This window comes from Danio rerio, chromosome 13 (assembly GCF_049306965.1).
Source record: "Danio rerio strain Tuebingen ecotype United States chromosome 13, GRCz12tu, whole genome shotgun sequence".
NCBI classification, from domain to species: Eukaryota; Metazoa; Chordata; class Actinopteri; order Cypriniformes; family Danionidae; genus Danio; species Danio rerio.
The window spans coordinates 27,315,082-27,332,444 of NC_133188.1; the positions used below are offsets into that span (position 1 = coordinate 27,315,082).

The 17,363-nt window shown below is 35.8% G+C and overlaps 1 protein-coding gene across 2 annotated transcripts in view; it reads right to left on the reverse strand.

Moving 5' to 3' along the window:
- The window catches only part of galnt2 (UDP-N-acetyl-alpha-D-galactosamine:polypeptide N-acetylgalactosaminyltransferase 2), a 150,266-nt gene that overhangs the window by 60,055 nt on the left and 72,848 nt on the right, over positions 1-17,363 (reverse strand). For both annotated transcript variants that reach the window (NM_001128351.1, XM_009307348.5), the window contains exon 2: positions 11,387-11,474. In NM_001128351.1, the coding sequence (NP_001121823.1) occupies positions 11,387-11,474 (88 nt within the window). The remainder of the gene's footprint in view (positions 1-11,386; positions 11,475-17,363) is intronic.

The following is a 17,363-nucleotide window of genomic DNA, read 5'->3' on the forward strand; positions in this document are numbered from 1 at the left end:
ATAAATCACTGTTGCCCAGAAGAACCTGAAAGGAGCTGGCTAGACATCTTTAGTTGATTACAAGCCAGGTGAATCTGTCAAAGAAGACATTCGCCAAATGATAATATATGAGGATATTTGCCAAATGGATCCATTCAGTAATGGTCTGCTTTAAACGATTTCACAAGCACAAGCTTTTTCCTCTCAAAATACAAAAAAAAAGAAAAAAAAAGGGTTATTTTTCCATTTAGATGTCAGTCACATCCCACAATAGAATGGCAGCAGTCGTCGCTAACAGACCGTTCTCATTGAGTTAAATGGCAGAGATGGTTGGGATGATACTTAGACCTCAGAAACATGTGGCAGAATTCGATTATGTTATCTATCATTACTGAAGACTATAAGCAATTAATTTAGCGAGGCTCTGGTGAACGTCTTCTGAATTAAAATGAGGCGACCTGTTTGAGAATGACATGCCACTGATGCCAACTATCCTGCAGAACGCTAACACCCATTCAAAGGCCAAGACCACATGCCAAAGCCGTTGTTCATGAACAAGGGACAGCATTTCAAATTAGTAAGAGGAGCAAAAGAAGAAAGCTAATGCCTTCCATATGGTCATTAACAATTTAGTACTGCATCACAAGATTCTTTATCACATAGTAGCATTGTGTAAGCTTTAAGAACCCAATAATAATAGTAATAATAATAATAATAATAATAATTATTATTATTATTATTATTATTATTATTATTATTAAGTAATAGTAGTAGTAATAGTAGTAGTAGTAATAATAGTAGTCATTATTATTAACATTTTGGCGGAGCAATCCTAATTATTATTATTATTATTATTATTATCATTCAGTAGTAGTAGTATAGTAATAATAAGTGCAGTGTAGTTAAAAATAAATACAACTATCATTATATAATCATATAATAATAATAATAATAATAATAGCTGACATCTAAAAAATAATAATAAAAATAATAAAAACTGACATCTAAATGGAAAAAATGCTAATAATAATATAATATTAAAAACAACAATAATAAAGAAAATAATTATAATAATTATTATTATCACTATTATTATTATTATCATTATTATTATTATTATTATTATTATTTTGGTATTGTAGTTAAAATAATAATTATAACAATTAATAATGATGCTAATAATTATAAATTATTATAATTAGTTTTTGCATAGAATTTATTATTATATTAATACGTATATTATAATTTTTTGGCAGTGTTATTATTATTATCACTATTACTATTATTATTTTTATTATTAATATTATTATTATTATGTTGGTACTGTAGTTATGTGTATGATACATAATAATTATTAAATATAAATAATAATAATAATAATAATAATAATAATAATAATAATAATAATAATAATAATAATAATCATATATTTCCTACTGTTCTCAATGTTGTTTTAAGTGAAAATCTAATGTTGGTGCTGTGTATTCTGGGACTGGGACATGATTAGAATATACTGGAAAGAAATCCAAAAATTAGTTCAGAAGATCATTGTTAAACCTTTTGCTCAAAATCAAGCAATTTATGTTCTGAATTGTAAAACTGCTCTACATTTTAGCCATGGATTAGAAACCGTGTTACACTTTTGTACGAATCTTGCAAGAAAATGTTCCTTTGTTGTTGTCTTCTCCTAAAATTACATTGGTCAATATGTGGATAAATCCTCCATTTTCTTACCCTTGCAAAAACTGATTTATGACTTGTGTCCGAAATCTGATTATCTCATTGTTGTAATAGTATCAGTAGTAGTAGACATTGTAGTAGTAGCAGTCGTGGTTGTGGCTGTAGTATCAGCAGTAGTAGCTGTAATATTAGTAACTTTCTGTAGTATTAGTTGGTGTAGTACTTGTGATTTATTATTGTTGTTGTCAGTTATATATATTATATATGTTGTCAGTTATATTATTGTATATGAGGACAAGAGACACCTTTACCACTGTTCTGTCATTGTAAATCTTTAAATATTTTAATAATAATAATAATAATAATAATTATTATTATTATTATTATTATTATTATTATAAAGGTGGTGTAATCACTATTATTATTATTATTTCTTTCCTTGTAAGGACAACTTAGTTATACTTGGCAAAATTCTGAAAGTATTGGCATGCTGTATGAAATGAACCATACAATTTTCATGTCTTCCCCTCCTTGTATACCCTTCTACGCCCACTATAAGTGCCACAATAGTTCACAAACAGATTCCTGAAACATTCTGAAATGCAATTACAGGATGATCATTGGTCAACATTATATATAAAAAAAACAGAAACGTCCCAGAAAGGTACTAAAGGAGCATAGTTTCAGATCTGCACAGAACATGCAAACGCAGCATAAAATATTAATCTAAGCAGCCCTCATTCAAGCCATTTGAGGAAATTCAAAAGCTCAAGCTGCATCAGCAAAAAAAATCCTTAACTACAATTAGGCAACATTAGAATCAGGCATGTTAGGCAAATAATAATAATGCAGAGATGTCGGATGAATCACGGTTACACTCTGTTGCCCAAAAGAGATATAATCTGGGACGCACAGGTTAATTAAAGCTGAGGTTAATCATCCTGAACTGCAATGCACCAAAATGCACTGATGAACCAGAGTGTGTTAGTCACATTTATAACAGTGCTGTGACACAATATAAATAAAGTGTGCCCTCTGCAATAGCTGGGACAGGAGATTAAGAAAAAAAGGTCATCTCAATAGCTCAGGCTTGTAATTTAGGTTAAAATATGCTTGCAGAAAGCTGGAGTATCAAATTCTGGCATCTCAAATGCAAAACGCTTCTAAAAACGAAGCGCAAACACACCAGAAAACCTCAAAGTCTCCTTGGGCGAGGTGGAAAGCTGAGGACTGTAGGGCTGTCATCACACTAATTATCTGCTCAAAAGAGAACAGAGCGTCTCAGCTGCGACCTCCACACTTCACTTGACACTGTGAGATTTGAGACAAACTGCTCTTCGACACGCAGAATGCACACAGTCAAGAGGAAGGAGGAAGAACGCGAACGACACGGCTTTTCCATCCTGAAATACAAGATGACAATGTGATCTATTCCTCAATCCCGTCCAGAGTGAGCATGCACTTCATACTTGGTTGCAAAATTGCAACAGACACAAGTGGCTCAAGAGACTCTTTTTTTTTTTTTTTTTTTTTTTTAGCCAACACCTCATTTGTACCGGATTCGAGCCCCTTTATACTTCAGAGATGACTTTGCTCCATTTTGAGCAATATGAAGTTCCAACACATCCTAATGCCGAGTTCAGACTGCATGATTTTAGTCTTGACAGGTTTTTGAAAAATCAAATGCCTGAAATTACAGGCAAATTGGTGCTCGTTTACGCGAGTGACAAATCACATACTATGAATTATCAAAGACACAATCTTAGAGAATCGCAGATGAGATGTAGACACCTGTGAGATATTTAGCATGCTAAATATCAGTCAGTGATATAATGTGAAATGTGTTCTGAATGAAAATAACATCAGCGATCACCTACAACCAATCAGACAGCAGCATCCACTAGTATAGGTATTAGCAGGTCAGCGGGAGGATGGGGGAGAAGTTAAAAGGGCTTCTTTTCGGCCTATTTGGACTCAAAAAATGGAGAAAAAACTAGTGGAAATAAGGCTGGAGCACTCATATCGGTTTGAGGTGTCATCTGAGCAATATCACAACCAGGTCAAAAAAAAAAAGGTGAGGAGAAATTGCTAATTCCCTTTAAAAGCCAGGGGAGTTAAATAAGCACATTTTCTACAACAACGAAACACTACTCCAGATAGTTATGCAGTGTGGAAACATCTGTGACGTGACTATTTTGAAAATCCTGCAGTCTGAACTTAGCATAAAGGTGCTTTGTTGTGCCTAAGATCTGTTGACTTCATTGGAGCTCAGTGAACTTGGAGATGTTCAAGAAACCAGATTAAGCGTAGCCTGTTTTTTCTTTAGACTGTTAAAAGTTCATGGTTTCACACATTTAACCCCTTGCTAAGCCCCGCCCTCCTTAGCTACTGTTGCTACGCCTGTCAAGCTTTCGTGCCTGGCAAGTCTTTTTTTAATGTGTATTCGCGCTGATGTCAGACATTCGGGATAAAATTAGTCATTTTTGGCGAACAGGTGAGATATCCATGAAAGCAAGACAAAAATAGACTGGAGTATGCATTTTCAAGGGTATATTCACGACGTAATAGGCGACCGATTAATGAATAATTAAATTAAAATTGACATTAGCTTAGCCTAGCTGCCTCATACGCTGACCATTCAACAGCTTAGTTCATGCACAGCAGAAGAGGAGGAATTTCGAAATTATGTAATAACTAATTAAACCGTAATTTCTCTCTCTTTTTTTTTTTTTTTGGCCAAAAAGCCCGATAGATTAATTCTTGTGCAATGGCATATAGCGTTACTAACCGACAAGGAAACACGCAGACAGTGCTTCTACATCAGTCATTTATAGCAAGAGCAACCAGAAAGGGGAAAATGATGGATTTGTGCCAAATATTAGCACCATTGACTAATAATAATGTACAGTAAGTTACCTATTACTGTCAGTGTGTTTGTGTTCTCTTTATAACTGACTGAAAAACAGCTGCTGGTGAAGTATATTGATCACAAGTGCTCAGTTTGTGATCACATCTCTGTTTTGTTCTCTTGATTTATAATTTCAAATATTCGTAGCTTGAAACAGATGTAAATATGAGGTTTAGTAAAGTTAGCAACAGATTCACAGATTCGTATATTCTGGATCAATAACTCATGACCTATTCGCAATTTGTATGACTAAGTTACTATGGTGAAGGCTTAAACGAAGCAGTGCTCATAATATAGAGTAGGAAAAAGACAGCTGGGAAACATAACCTGCTTTGTATTTTTTAGGAAACACGGTTTAGATCCGTTTAGGGTAAGAGGTGTGTGAGTTATTGCCGTCTGTCTATCATTGAATGTGTCAGGAAAAATCGAAACAAAACCAACTTAACTCTGTTTCTTTAGTGCCCCTCACACAGCTTGATCCACGCAACCGGGTATCAGATTTGCACAATCCATTTGCACAACGCTTATTTCCCTCGTTCGAACGCTTAACAGAGCCCCTGCACGTAGCTACGGTTGCTAAGCCACAATTAGTGGGTGGCGGTTTTTAGGTGTGGCTTAGCAAAGGGTCAATTCCTTCATGTCATCCCAAAACAAATTGTTTGGGTTAACTAAATCACATTTACAAATCTATGTGGAATGAACATAAGTTCAAAAAAGTGTCTCAAGTAATTTTTTATACGCATTTCGTATAAGCTGCAAAAAAGGATTTTTTTTATTAACACAGTTTGTTCGCTTCCATCAATTGGTAAAGTATGTTTCTCACCACTGTCGCCACTGGCTTGTATGGACCTGGCATTTGTGGAGTTGCTTTAAGCAGTGACATTTGCATGACACTGAACTAAACTGAACTGTGACAACTGTAAAGAACCAGTTTTAATTCACCAGAACACTGTAAAAAGCACTTTAGAAGTAAAGATTAATTGATTTGAAGATTATTTGAGCTTAGTGACATGGTGTGTGTTACTGTGGTCATAAAAAGATGGGATGTGGCATTTAAACAAAGCTCAGTTGGTGTAATGTTTGTAAACGGCAAGATTTTTTGTCGTATTTGTCACTGACTATTGTTTACATGTGCATCAGTAATCAAGTTATTTACCTAAATCTGAATAAGACAAAACAATAATGTGTTTATACAAGTTTCTTTTGCAAATGTTCCCGTTTTACATGGTAAGATCGATTAACAGCATTAAATCACCACTCTATCCAATGTTTCCTATGGAGTCTCATGTAATTTTAGGCGTTTCATTTTACTTTTTTTTTTTTTTTATTACTTTAACTGGAGTTCAGCAGCTTAACTTCCATTTATGCCCCAGTGACAAACTCTGAGAGTACTGGATAAAAGTGTAAAGTAAAGACTGGTGGGAGAGTGTTGCTTTAATGGAACTTGATACCGCATGACGAATGGAAAGAAAACTTCTGTGTTTCCCAAGCAGCATTTGTTAAATTGCTATGGAAGGTGTAATGACTCCCCAGGAGTTGACAGCATGCGCTTAGAGATGCGCATGGCTGTGGACTGACTCTATAGGTGCAGAGAAGACATTGGTCAAACAGCAAAAGTTTATATGCCCTCTCCTGTCACCAAATGCGACGAAAAGTCCTGCACAATGGTAATAGTTTGAATAAGGTGTTTACATGTCTGTGCTGCACTTCAAGAATGATTCATTTGATTGATTTGTGTTTACTACTATGACTTCAGTTAAGTTAACCTCCTAGGGCATTAGGTGAAACATACGTGGATGGACAGCACATTTTAGCTCTTAAGTGGCCATTTAAAATACTTTGAGTGTTTTATATTTCGTTACAGACGTACAGTGTCATCTTGCAACTGTTTTGCAGCAAATGATTTGTCCCAAACACTATTTTTAACTGTGCAAAATGGGGAAAAAAAATGTTTTTAAAATTTAAAAATATTTTTTCTCTCTGATTGTCTCTCTGAGTCCCAAAACAACGTTTTTTCTATGTTAAATATGCATTACAAAACAGTCAAGAAAAGGTGTTTTATGTAACTTCAGACCACAAGTCCACATATATGGACATTTTTTCTAAAAGTACATCAAATCAAAAGATGATACTTAGGTTTTATACTAATTAGGTTCCAATAAGCTCAAATACCAAAGAGAAAAAAAATGCATGTAAAAAAACAAGAAGTTAAGGTAATCAAGAATCTTTGTTTACATGGTGGCCTCTTAAAAATCTGAGTATTTGTGTCCATGTATACGTACAGATTGTCGTTTTAAATGTGGCCAATATCAGATATCAAGTGTCAACTGATCATGGTAGTAAACTGATCATGCATAAATCTTAATGCATAAATGTGAATATTTTTATATTATAAAGAACCATGTGCATTTAAAATTCCCTGAAAACTAATAAGCATTCTCCATTAAGTCTAGTTCCACCCTTTTAAGTGCCATACCAAAAAGTGCTACGGTACTGTTTGTTATTTGCCAAAAAACAGAAATAAATGTGTACTATTCTGTATTGTACTCTACTGCTCCGTGGAAACAAGCCATTAGAGTTTGTTGTTTCTGACTCAAGATACATACAAAGGTTTTCATGAATAATGACTTAAATTTCAGTGCAAATGGCAAAACAATAATCCTCAAACATTAAAGGCATAATTTATTCATGATGCTGTGCATGCTGGGAATTCACAAACCCTGCATAATCTCACCAGTAGTCTCTGATTTGTTACTCTTTAGCTCAAATACTGCACTACTAGGCTATTAGTTTAAAGAACCTCTCTTATGGTTTTTTGAAAAAAAAAAACTTTGCATGCAGTGTGCAAGACGCTCTAAGTGAATGAAAACATCCAGCTGAGGGTTATCTGAAAGCGCACCTTGTTTAGAAATATAGATTGTTTTAATAAAAGATTTGACTCACAGACGTTTAAATGACTTGTCTTCATCTGGATCTTTTGCCTGTTTGTATCCATGTTGATACAAAACAATACCAAATATGAAGTGCCGGATCCGGTGAAACCTGAATGCGCCTTTCCCTTCAGACACTAGTGGAGTACGATGGATAATGGGATTGATCATGACGCGAAGATTACCATCACTGAGAGATAACCAGACATGCGGCTGTGGGGAATAAAGGTTTAAAGTTCTTTTTCACAACAACAGCACAGTATAGCCAACCATGCACTGTGTTTGTTCCTGTCATTTTTCTGATGATTGACACAATAACCTACCTTGCAGTGCCGGATTCACCATTCAATTGATAATAAAGGAAGTATTACTATTAGCAAAGACAACAAATTTATGGAACTTTGCCAGAAACTGTTACACAGTTTATATTGGCCAGTTTCTTCTTCCTCCGAATATTGTAAGTGTTTCTTCTTCCAACACAATGTGTAGTGTGATTAAACAGGTTGCCTTGTTTTCTGAGAATATTTTCAGTTTCCAAAATATGTATGTAATTGTGTGTTGTAAACTTGTAATCGTTCCAGGCAGTTCATATCGGTTATAGATCAGTGCTAGTAACGCATCTTTCAGGTTAAATGTATATGGGCTATTTCTCATATCACGTCCAAAAAACTAGGTTTAAAACACGACAAGTGCTTCTTCCTTTACCGATTTAAATGCGCTTTGTGCTGTTTGTTGCTATGGTCACCATCAGCTGTGTACACATGCGGTTTGGTCAATTTTCAAATTAGTTCAACTTTTGCAACTGTGTGGATTAATACTGAATGTGTGTCGTTGTTATTACTTAGGGTTGTGGTTAAGAATAGAGGATGTGCTGGTGTTTAACTGCATTGGGCTCACACATACACTTTGTGCTCTATCTACGTCTTGGGTGTTTTTATCTCAGTCTTGCGTTGAATGCAGTCAACCAATCCCAACAGACTGGGTCATCAGACCAATCAGCGAAGATTAGCCTCACGCAAAGGAGGGGTTTGGGAACAAATGAATCACTGAACATATCATATGGGAGTCGTTTGGATAATTAGGCAAAAATAAATGCATATTATAAGACAATGTAAGTGTTTTTTTGACCTTGCATGCACATCAGCCTGTTGTTGGAGACCACAAAAACCAACATATGACCTTTTATAATGAATATAGGGGCTCTTTAAAAACATGCATCTTTTATTTTGTAAATCAAAATGTGCATCTGAATCATGATCTGAATTAGTCAAAATGAACAGGGGCCTCATGTACAAAAACTTGTATTGAATTAATACTAACACATTGCGAACCGACAAATTCTCTTTGTACATCGGAATTAACGTGGAACTGAGCGCAATATGCAAGTTTAAATCACGCAGAGGGGTCTGAAAATCGCACTGTGAGTGATATAAAAAAGAAATGGTACGATGTAAAAGTGCAGGTTTAGTGGAAAACATTGGCACACCTTCAAAGTGTGGACCGAACTGGCAGGGGACCAGGGGATGCTGAACTAACACCCTTTAAGGAGAGAGTTGCTTCAATTGTGAGTGAAACTTTACTGTCAGGAGTAGTATCTGTGTCTGTGAGAGACATGGATGTTTTAGAGGAACACTTTGTTAGGGCAGTATAGTAGCACCCCTCCGCTTATATCAAGGCAGCGCCACCGGCATTTCAGCTGCCCAATCACATTTGAGAATCGCATATTATTTGCACATTTACTGAAATGTTTCCAATTCATGTATGCACATTCATCTTCAGATGGCATCTTTATAGCAATGTGCGCGCAGTTGATCGTGCCGATTAAATTGGGAAAACCGGCGGTCGTGCAAATTGCGCTTTAATATTTAGCTGGTCAACTGCATGGTATGGAAACCTTATATACCTGCTAGACATGCGGATAATCCCGTCCCATACAGCTGGCATTGCACAGCTCAAAGACGACTAGCTTAACCCCAAACAGTTTGCCAGTTCCCTTTAGAAAACCACAATACTAAGACAGCCAATCCCACAAGCTACTTTGGCTAAATTATTTTAAAACTGTAGTTTTCTAAAAAGCAGGGTTCGACAATAAAGATGGCCAAATATGCATACAAATGTGATTTTAGAATCGAGAAGCAGCAGGACTGACAAAATTAATTGTGTTCGGATCTGTTGAAAAAGCGTGCAAGCTCCCGTTTCCTTCTGCGAAGCAACCAAGCCTAGAGAAAACGCAACTTGGTTCTCTTTGAAATAGACTTGACAAATGGTGATGCTCGTGCACCCACAGTTTTCCTGCTTTCAAGAGCTCCACTATTCATTGAACAGATTATTAACAGGCCTAACATTAACGTGATCCTTTCACTATCACACATTGTTTATGGTTTTGCTTATAGTTGTTTTTGTAAATATGGTTACATTATTTTTTTTTTTTTTACAATAAAATTGTTTTATTAGGAGAACTCTCCATTTAGTTAACAGGTGATCTGGGACCTTTAGCCGGGACATGGACTATACACTGTTTTAGATGCTTGACAATAATTATTTTTAAAATGTCACTTTTATTAAAGAAACATTATGTTGAATGAAAAATCTATGTATACAGCCTTATTTTGCTTGTTTTACAATAATCATTTATTTTTGTTGTGGTCAGATAAATTTGGTAGATATTTAATTTTAAGCCGTAAAAAGTCATGTGAAATAAAAACTAATTGGAGCGTGACACTATGAAACCATGAAACCACAACCCATTGCCTCATGCACATTAAGCAGGGTCATACACAACACACAAAAAGTGAAATGCATGTGGACATAACACAAAATCTAAATCAAGTCATTTTAGCATGTCAGTGTCAAATTTATGTACATAAAACATTTTCCCTATTAACAAAATTGTGGCTAGTGAACATGGCGAGTGGCTAGTAATGTTGGAAATCTACTGGCAAAAGTGGCTGGTGATCAAAAAAGTTACTGTCAAGCCATGCAAATCTCTGAAGTACAGGTCATTACTAAAACAAACTGATATTTATATAATTTAAAATGAACTTAAAATGTCATTGTACTGTTATTTCTAATGCATGTTTTCCCCATGTTCGACAAAAAGAAAAATGAATGCGAAAAACACAAGGTGAGCAGATGGCTAATTTTCAGCGCACTATTGCTTAAAATCTGTTTTCTTAATTATTACAGATGATATCAGGTACTCCTGGGTGAACGTTCAGCTTCGTGCAAATCTTTGGGGTGACCTAAATAACAAAAGTAACACTGGGATACAAGATCCTACCTATGATTCCCTGTAACGATGCCTGGGAGAGCAACAACAGACAGGGAAACATATTGTGTGGCATGCGACAACACATGAATGTAATCTGATGTTTATGACAAATTTAATAGAACAGCTCTCCGTGGACCACAGTTCAAGAGTGATTGTGCACCATAGAAACTAACGAGCGAAATAAATAATGCATTCAAAAACCTACTATAATACTACTTTAAAATGCAGCAAGTCTATAAAAAGCATATGTTATTATCATAATGTATTAAGCAGCCAAGTTTAGTTGGAATACATTTACAAAAAGGGGAATAAAGAGCGAAGAAACAGAGCTCTTGTCTTAGGGCCCGTAACACAGCCACTCTTAAATTACTCTCATGCATTTCAGGAGCCCTCAAGTAAGACTTTCTACACCTGCTTCCACAGATAACCTCAGGTTAAGTCCTGTTTATGAAGGGAATAAAAAAATATGCCTTGTTTCGTGCGGGCTGTTCATTAAAGCCCATACCTGAGAAGAAACACTCCATTATTCATTTGGGATAGAAGCAGGGAAAAGTTGAATTATGAGTGCGGGATAATCCTGACACGATTATGCACATGAGATGTCAGGTTGGCTCTTACCTAGAGGAAGACTTTCAAGGCTGTGGTCTTTGTCATCTGCATTGCTGTGTGTTTGAATTCGGTTTGAATTAATGCCACTCCAGTCATCCTGCCAAAGAGGAGAACAGATTGTGAGCATAAAAGGCATTTGGTAAGGGTTAGAATGGTAATCGAAAAACAAATTAAACAGTAACTGGTATTGAGAAAGTGGTTACGGCCGTTGAGGGCTGCAAGCACTGCCTTTGACACCACATATTCACACTAACAGTACTCTTAATCTGACATTTTTCTTCATGCAGATTTCAAGGCAGAAAGAATAACAGCTTTTAGCCAAAAACAATGAAGTCCAAACCTAAAAATGCACAATTACTTCAAACGTAATTTATTCTCCATTGAATTAAGTCTAATGTTATTTATAAAAGTCTAGTTGCTGTAGTAACCACAGATCAGGAGTTTGTGCATTGCTGTGTATCTTTTTCCTCTCAGTGAGTTTGATCATATCATAAGCATTTTATTTTAGTAGGAAGAAATTGTAGCAGATCAACTGACAGCTATAATTCAAAAGAACTAAATAGATTTTCTCAGGATTGAACAGAAGTGTTTGTGTTGCACAACAAAGTCAGCATCTGTTACGCTTAATAATTGGAGAAATGTTCATCTTTAACTATTTTGCCACTATTTTAAATTTACATTAATGTCACTAGAAAAAAAAAATATTTCGATTAATTATTCACAACTGCACTTTTTCTATGACAGACACTTCAAACCTTGAGATTGAGCTGCCTTCTGCAGTGTTGCTTTTTGCATCATAAGAGTTTCTACTTGGCATAAATTCTCACACCCACTTTGGTTAGAGATAAGACTCAGATTCACGATACATCCACATTATGGAACACCAGCAGCTGTTTTATAATATGACCCCGTTCAACTGAAGTTACTCACTAAAGCAAGTCAAAAATCTTATCCCACTATCAGTACCAAAATGACAACAGTTTAGCACCTGACAGCTGTTAAATTCAAGCAAAATACATATCACGTATTTTTATAAAAAACAGTGATGTTTTAGAATGAGCATTAAAACCCCAGTTTTGTGCAAAGGGTTCAATAAAGTCCACTTTGGACATTTTGCTTTAATGTCTTTTACTTAAGTCTCGAGATGTTTTTATTTCTAGTGTGTAATCTGTAAACATTAGTTATTACAAAATTCTGAATACACCACAATTTAATTTGCAGCATGTAATTCTTTCATGTCTGTCATAGTTCAAATTATTTTGCTTGCATTACATACACAAAGTGTCAACTTGTAAATAATTCAGCCATGACTGGCTTTTTTCAAATAATTTTACATGCTAAGAAACACCGAATACAGAGAGTAAGTTGTAAATGTAATGTGAATTTATATAGCGCATTTATTGTGTACGGCCATACACCCAAAGCACTTTACAATCATGAAAGAGGGGGGGGGTCTCTCCACACCACCACCAGTGTGCAGCATCCACTTGGATGATGCGATGGCTGCCACAGGACAACGGCGCCAGTGCGCTCACCACACACCAGCTATTGGTGGATTGGAGAGACAGTGATAGAGCCAATATAGTGGATGGGGATGGTTTGGAGGACATGATCGTAAGGGCCGATAGAGGGACTTTGGCCAGGACGCTGGGGTTAAACCCCTACTCTTTCACGAGAAGTGCCATGGGATTTTTTAATGACCACAGAGAGTCAGGACTTCTGTCTAACGTCTCATCCGAAAGACGGCCCCACTGACAGTGTCGTGTCCCCTTCACTTTTACTGGGGCATTAGGACTCACACAGACCACAAGTTGAGTGCCCCCTGCTGGCACTAACACACTTTCCAACAGCAATCTAGTTTTCCCAAGTGGTCTCCCATCCAGGTACTGGCCATGCTCAGCCCTGCTTAGCTTCAGTGAGTAACCGGTCTTGGGCGGCAGGGTGATAAGTTGTATTTATAGACCAATCTACAAAAAGATTTGCTTGCTCAATAGAACATAACAAGAATAGTTCAATTAATAAAAATACTTAAAGTCCTCCTGAACCGGAAGCTGCGACTGTTATTTATATTAGAGTTATAATTAATAGATTATAATATAGATTAGAAGGGCAAACAATAATTTTTTCTTAATGATATTGAACAGACGAATTGTTCTCCACAAAACTAGCAATGGGAGATAATCAGTATGGCTAGTTTTAATTTCCTAGAAACTATAAATACACAAAAAGGGGCTAACTCCAGCAACAATAACGCAAAAATCTGCGTGTGTTCTAAAGCCTTGTCAGAATCCTAGTACAGTTAGACAAAGTAGTAAATGAAGTCTGTCAAATACAAAGAGTCACAAGAATGTCAATATCAAAAAGTGGGAAAAGTTCACAATTTATGGCTGAAAATTTGGTGGGGAAAAAAGAAGGACTGGACAATACATTATTTCAGCATCGATATCGCAATGTACACATTTGCAATAGTCACATCGTAGCATATCCATTCTTGGTTACAGTTGATCAGGTACAATAGTTTGTCAATTTTATCAATGTAGTGAACGTTTATCATTTACAAGTTTTTAGATCTGTGATTACATATAACTCATTTGAAAAGCGTAATAATAGAGGATAATGTGTGTAGCTTTAGATTACAAAGATTAATTTGATTTATTTGTATGACAAAAATTGCAATTGGAATCTCTTTGGCTCGAGACTTCCGGTTTAATTCACTTTCATTCATTTTTAGACGTTAAAAACTGCTCATTACGCTGCTCGATGTTGCAATCTGATATTTCTTATTATATTATTCTGCTTTTTATGTATAGTCATGAACACACTTGTTTGACCATTTTCTGCAGTTTATTATTCCTAGTCATATCTCACATAGGTGACTAGATCAGAAGTTCTAATGAGCGAACTTCCCGAATTAAACAATAAAGGTCAATAACATAAGTCTTAAACTGGATTCTTGGAGGGCCGCAGCTTTGCACAGTTTTGCTCCAACCTTAATCAAACACAGCTGATCTAACCAATCAAGGCATTCAAGACTACTATGGACTATTAAGCAGGTGTGAGTTAGAGCTGGCTGGAGGTAAACTATGCAGAGCTACAGCCCTCCAGGAATTGAGTTTAAGACATTGTTTTATAGTATTTATCTATGGTTGCAATTTGATTATGCATTAAACATCCTAAAAAGTATAGGTTGAAATATCATTCTTTACAAAAATAAAAAAATAAGTAATTCCAGTCATCTCTAAATTGTTTTTAAAATAATTTTTCTGCAAAAAATATAATTTCAGAAAAACTAAATATAGCAATATTAATATTTTCCAATATCCTGCAGCCCTGGTATAATAGATACAAGTATATGAGATCTATAAAACAGCATCTCTAGAACATGACAACATATTACAAAAATAACTCAACTAAACAAGGAACTATTTAAATTCGAGAAACTGTGGCATGCTCATTCCCTGAAAAACATAATAAAAACTCTAAACTACAATCAAATCAAGGCATTTGAGAGAATACAGAAACGCTGCTTGCTGACATAAAAGTACAGTTTTCTTTGGAGTGGACTCTACGCTTTGTGCTTTCAGATCTTTTCCAGGCTCAAATAGCAACATTATCTCATTAAAGGAAAATAAAAAGTAATAAAAACATAACAGTACATTATTTATACTTCAAAAGAAGACGTTCTTCAGAATATTTAAAAAATTCATTGGCATATTTTATTACTCAAGCATCCAAATTCGTAGAATCAAAACGGTTACCAACTACAAGCTGCCTAAGAAGATTGTATTGCCACAAAACCACTGCATACCACAACCACAAGCCAAAAGAAAGCTGGTAAGGAAGATTACCCAATCTACAGGAGGCTTTGGCATCACTGAAACAGTCAGTTCATTTCACCTCCCTTGATAACAAATGTCGGAAAAAGCGGGTATTCTGTCAATCGTGTCAAGGCCAAGTCCATGAGCTACAAACAGCCCCGCAAACACTGAGCTAGTAATAATTCACACCCGACCCACTGCCAAGGTTAGCAGTAAATAAATGTGCAGTCTGGACAGCCAGGGCAGACTCGGCTAGCCGAGCCACTTGGAACCAGAATCTGGTCTATAAGCCCAGGAAAACATGACTCGGTGGATCAGAACCACAAACGTTCCACTGTGAAAGAAATTATAATCACTTCTGACCATTTTATACACTGTTAGCACAACTTTAATATCGGTTGTAACTTCTTGTTAGAGGGTAAGTGCCTCATATTAGCACTGCAGCACTGAGATGTTAAAAAAAGTAGAGAACAACAACATAATTGTTTAAGCTACCGACACGCATCGATGATTTGAATATAAAGCAAGTAATGCATTCCCAGTGTGATGATAACTCCAATCATCATAACAGCGTTCAAGCAAAAGCCCTAGTGTTCATCTGACCCAGATAGTGATTGGTGTTTGGAACTCTGGCTCTTGGGTCAGCGGGGCGAGGGAGCAGGTGTGAGCGAATGCTGAGCACAGACCGATGTCCAGCCAAGCTTCACAGAGCTTCCCTTCAGCAGCTGGTCTTCTTCTGCTGTCCGTGACCTATTATGAGCTATTGGCAATGATGTGACAGATTACCAAGCCTAGCACTTGGAATGTGAGGTTTACGTCCAGTCATGTTTTAAAGTTGCAAGTGGTTTAGTTTTTAAAGCTCGTTCACACCAAGTTAGCAAACATTGTAAAAAAATGACAAGTTGATTTAAAAAATATATAAAATGGTGTAAACCAGTTGTAACTTGTAACTCTTAAGTTGACTTCACTTAATTTTTTTAGAAATATCCACATAGCTAATATATTTCACTTTAGGGCAACGGGTTAAATCCCTATTTTTACGTGAAGTCAACTACTAGCTTTTTACAGTGAAGGAACTATAACAGTAAAGACGCATAAAAAATGGATCTGAATTCACAATAGCAATATCAGAGGACTGGGGAAGATTTAGTGATTTCGGGGCCCCAAGCAGTTCCAGCCATGGGGACCAACAGTTCTAGTTTACACCCTTTGTACTTTTATTTTCTCACAACACACAATTTTAATTTTCTGAAGTAAAAGTAATACAATCTAGACTTAATAATTATATTATTATTACTTATTACACTTATTACTCCTAGGACCATTTATATTGGAGTTGATATTTAGCAGCACCATGATGGTGTTTTGTAACATCTAGTTTGTTTGTTTTTTTATGAGGTGGGTTGTTAACCCAACGTTCAACCCCCAACCTGGAGGACCAGGACATTAAGATACACTAAGGACAATTTAGCTCACCCAATTCACCTATAGCGCATGTCTTTGGACTGAGGGAGAAACCCACACCAACATGGGGAGAATATGCCAATTCCTCACAGAAATGCCATCGCTACCACCATGTCGCACATACTATTAATAATAATAATAATAATAATAATAATAACAACAACATTAATAATAATCTTTAGACCCTCAACATACAAATACAGATAATCTATGATTATATATATTTTATAGACATTTATATGTATATATTGGTGGCCCACATGCCAGGGAGGGTGCTAAACAGCAGCCTACCTTGCTTATTAAATCTGCCCCTGACCACAACTATATATCAGAATTAATTGTTACTAAAAAATTAACAATAAAAACACTGATCGCCAATCAGAATCAATAATCTATTCAAACATTAAAAGCAACAGGCTACAAAAAGGAATTCCACACTTCAACTGTGACAGTTTATAACAATAAGGTTGTATTAGTTAACAAATTCATTAATATAAACAAACAATGAACTTTCTCATAGTTTAACGTTATTATTGTTAATGTTGGTTAATAAAATCAAAGTTCTCTTTAGTGGTATCATTTTTAAATTGATGTAAACGGAAGCTGAAATCTCACTACTATTGTTAGGAATGTCAGCAATCCAACGATTGTGGATCGCTAATGAACTACAAACTCGCCATCACATGGCCATCACACTTACCGTC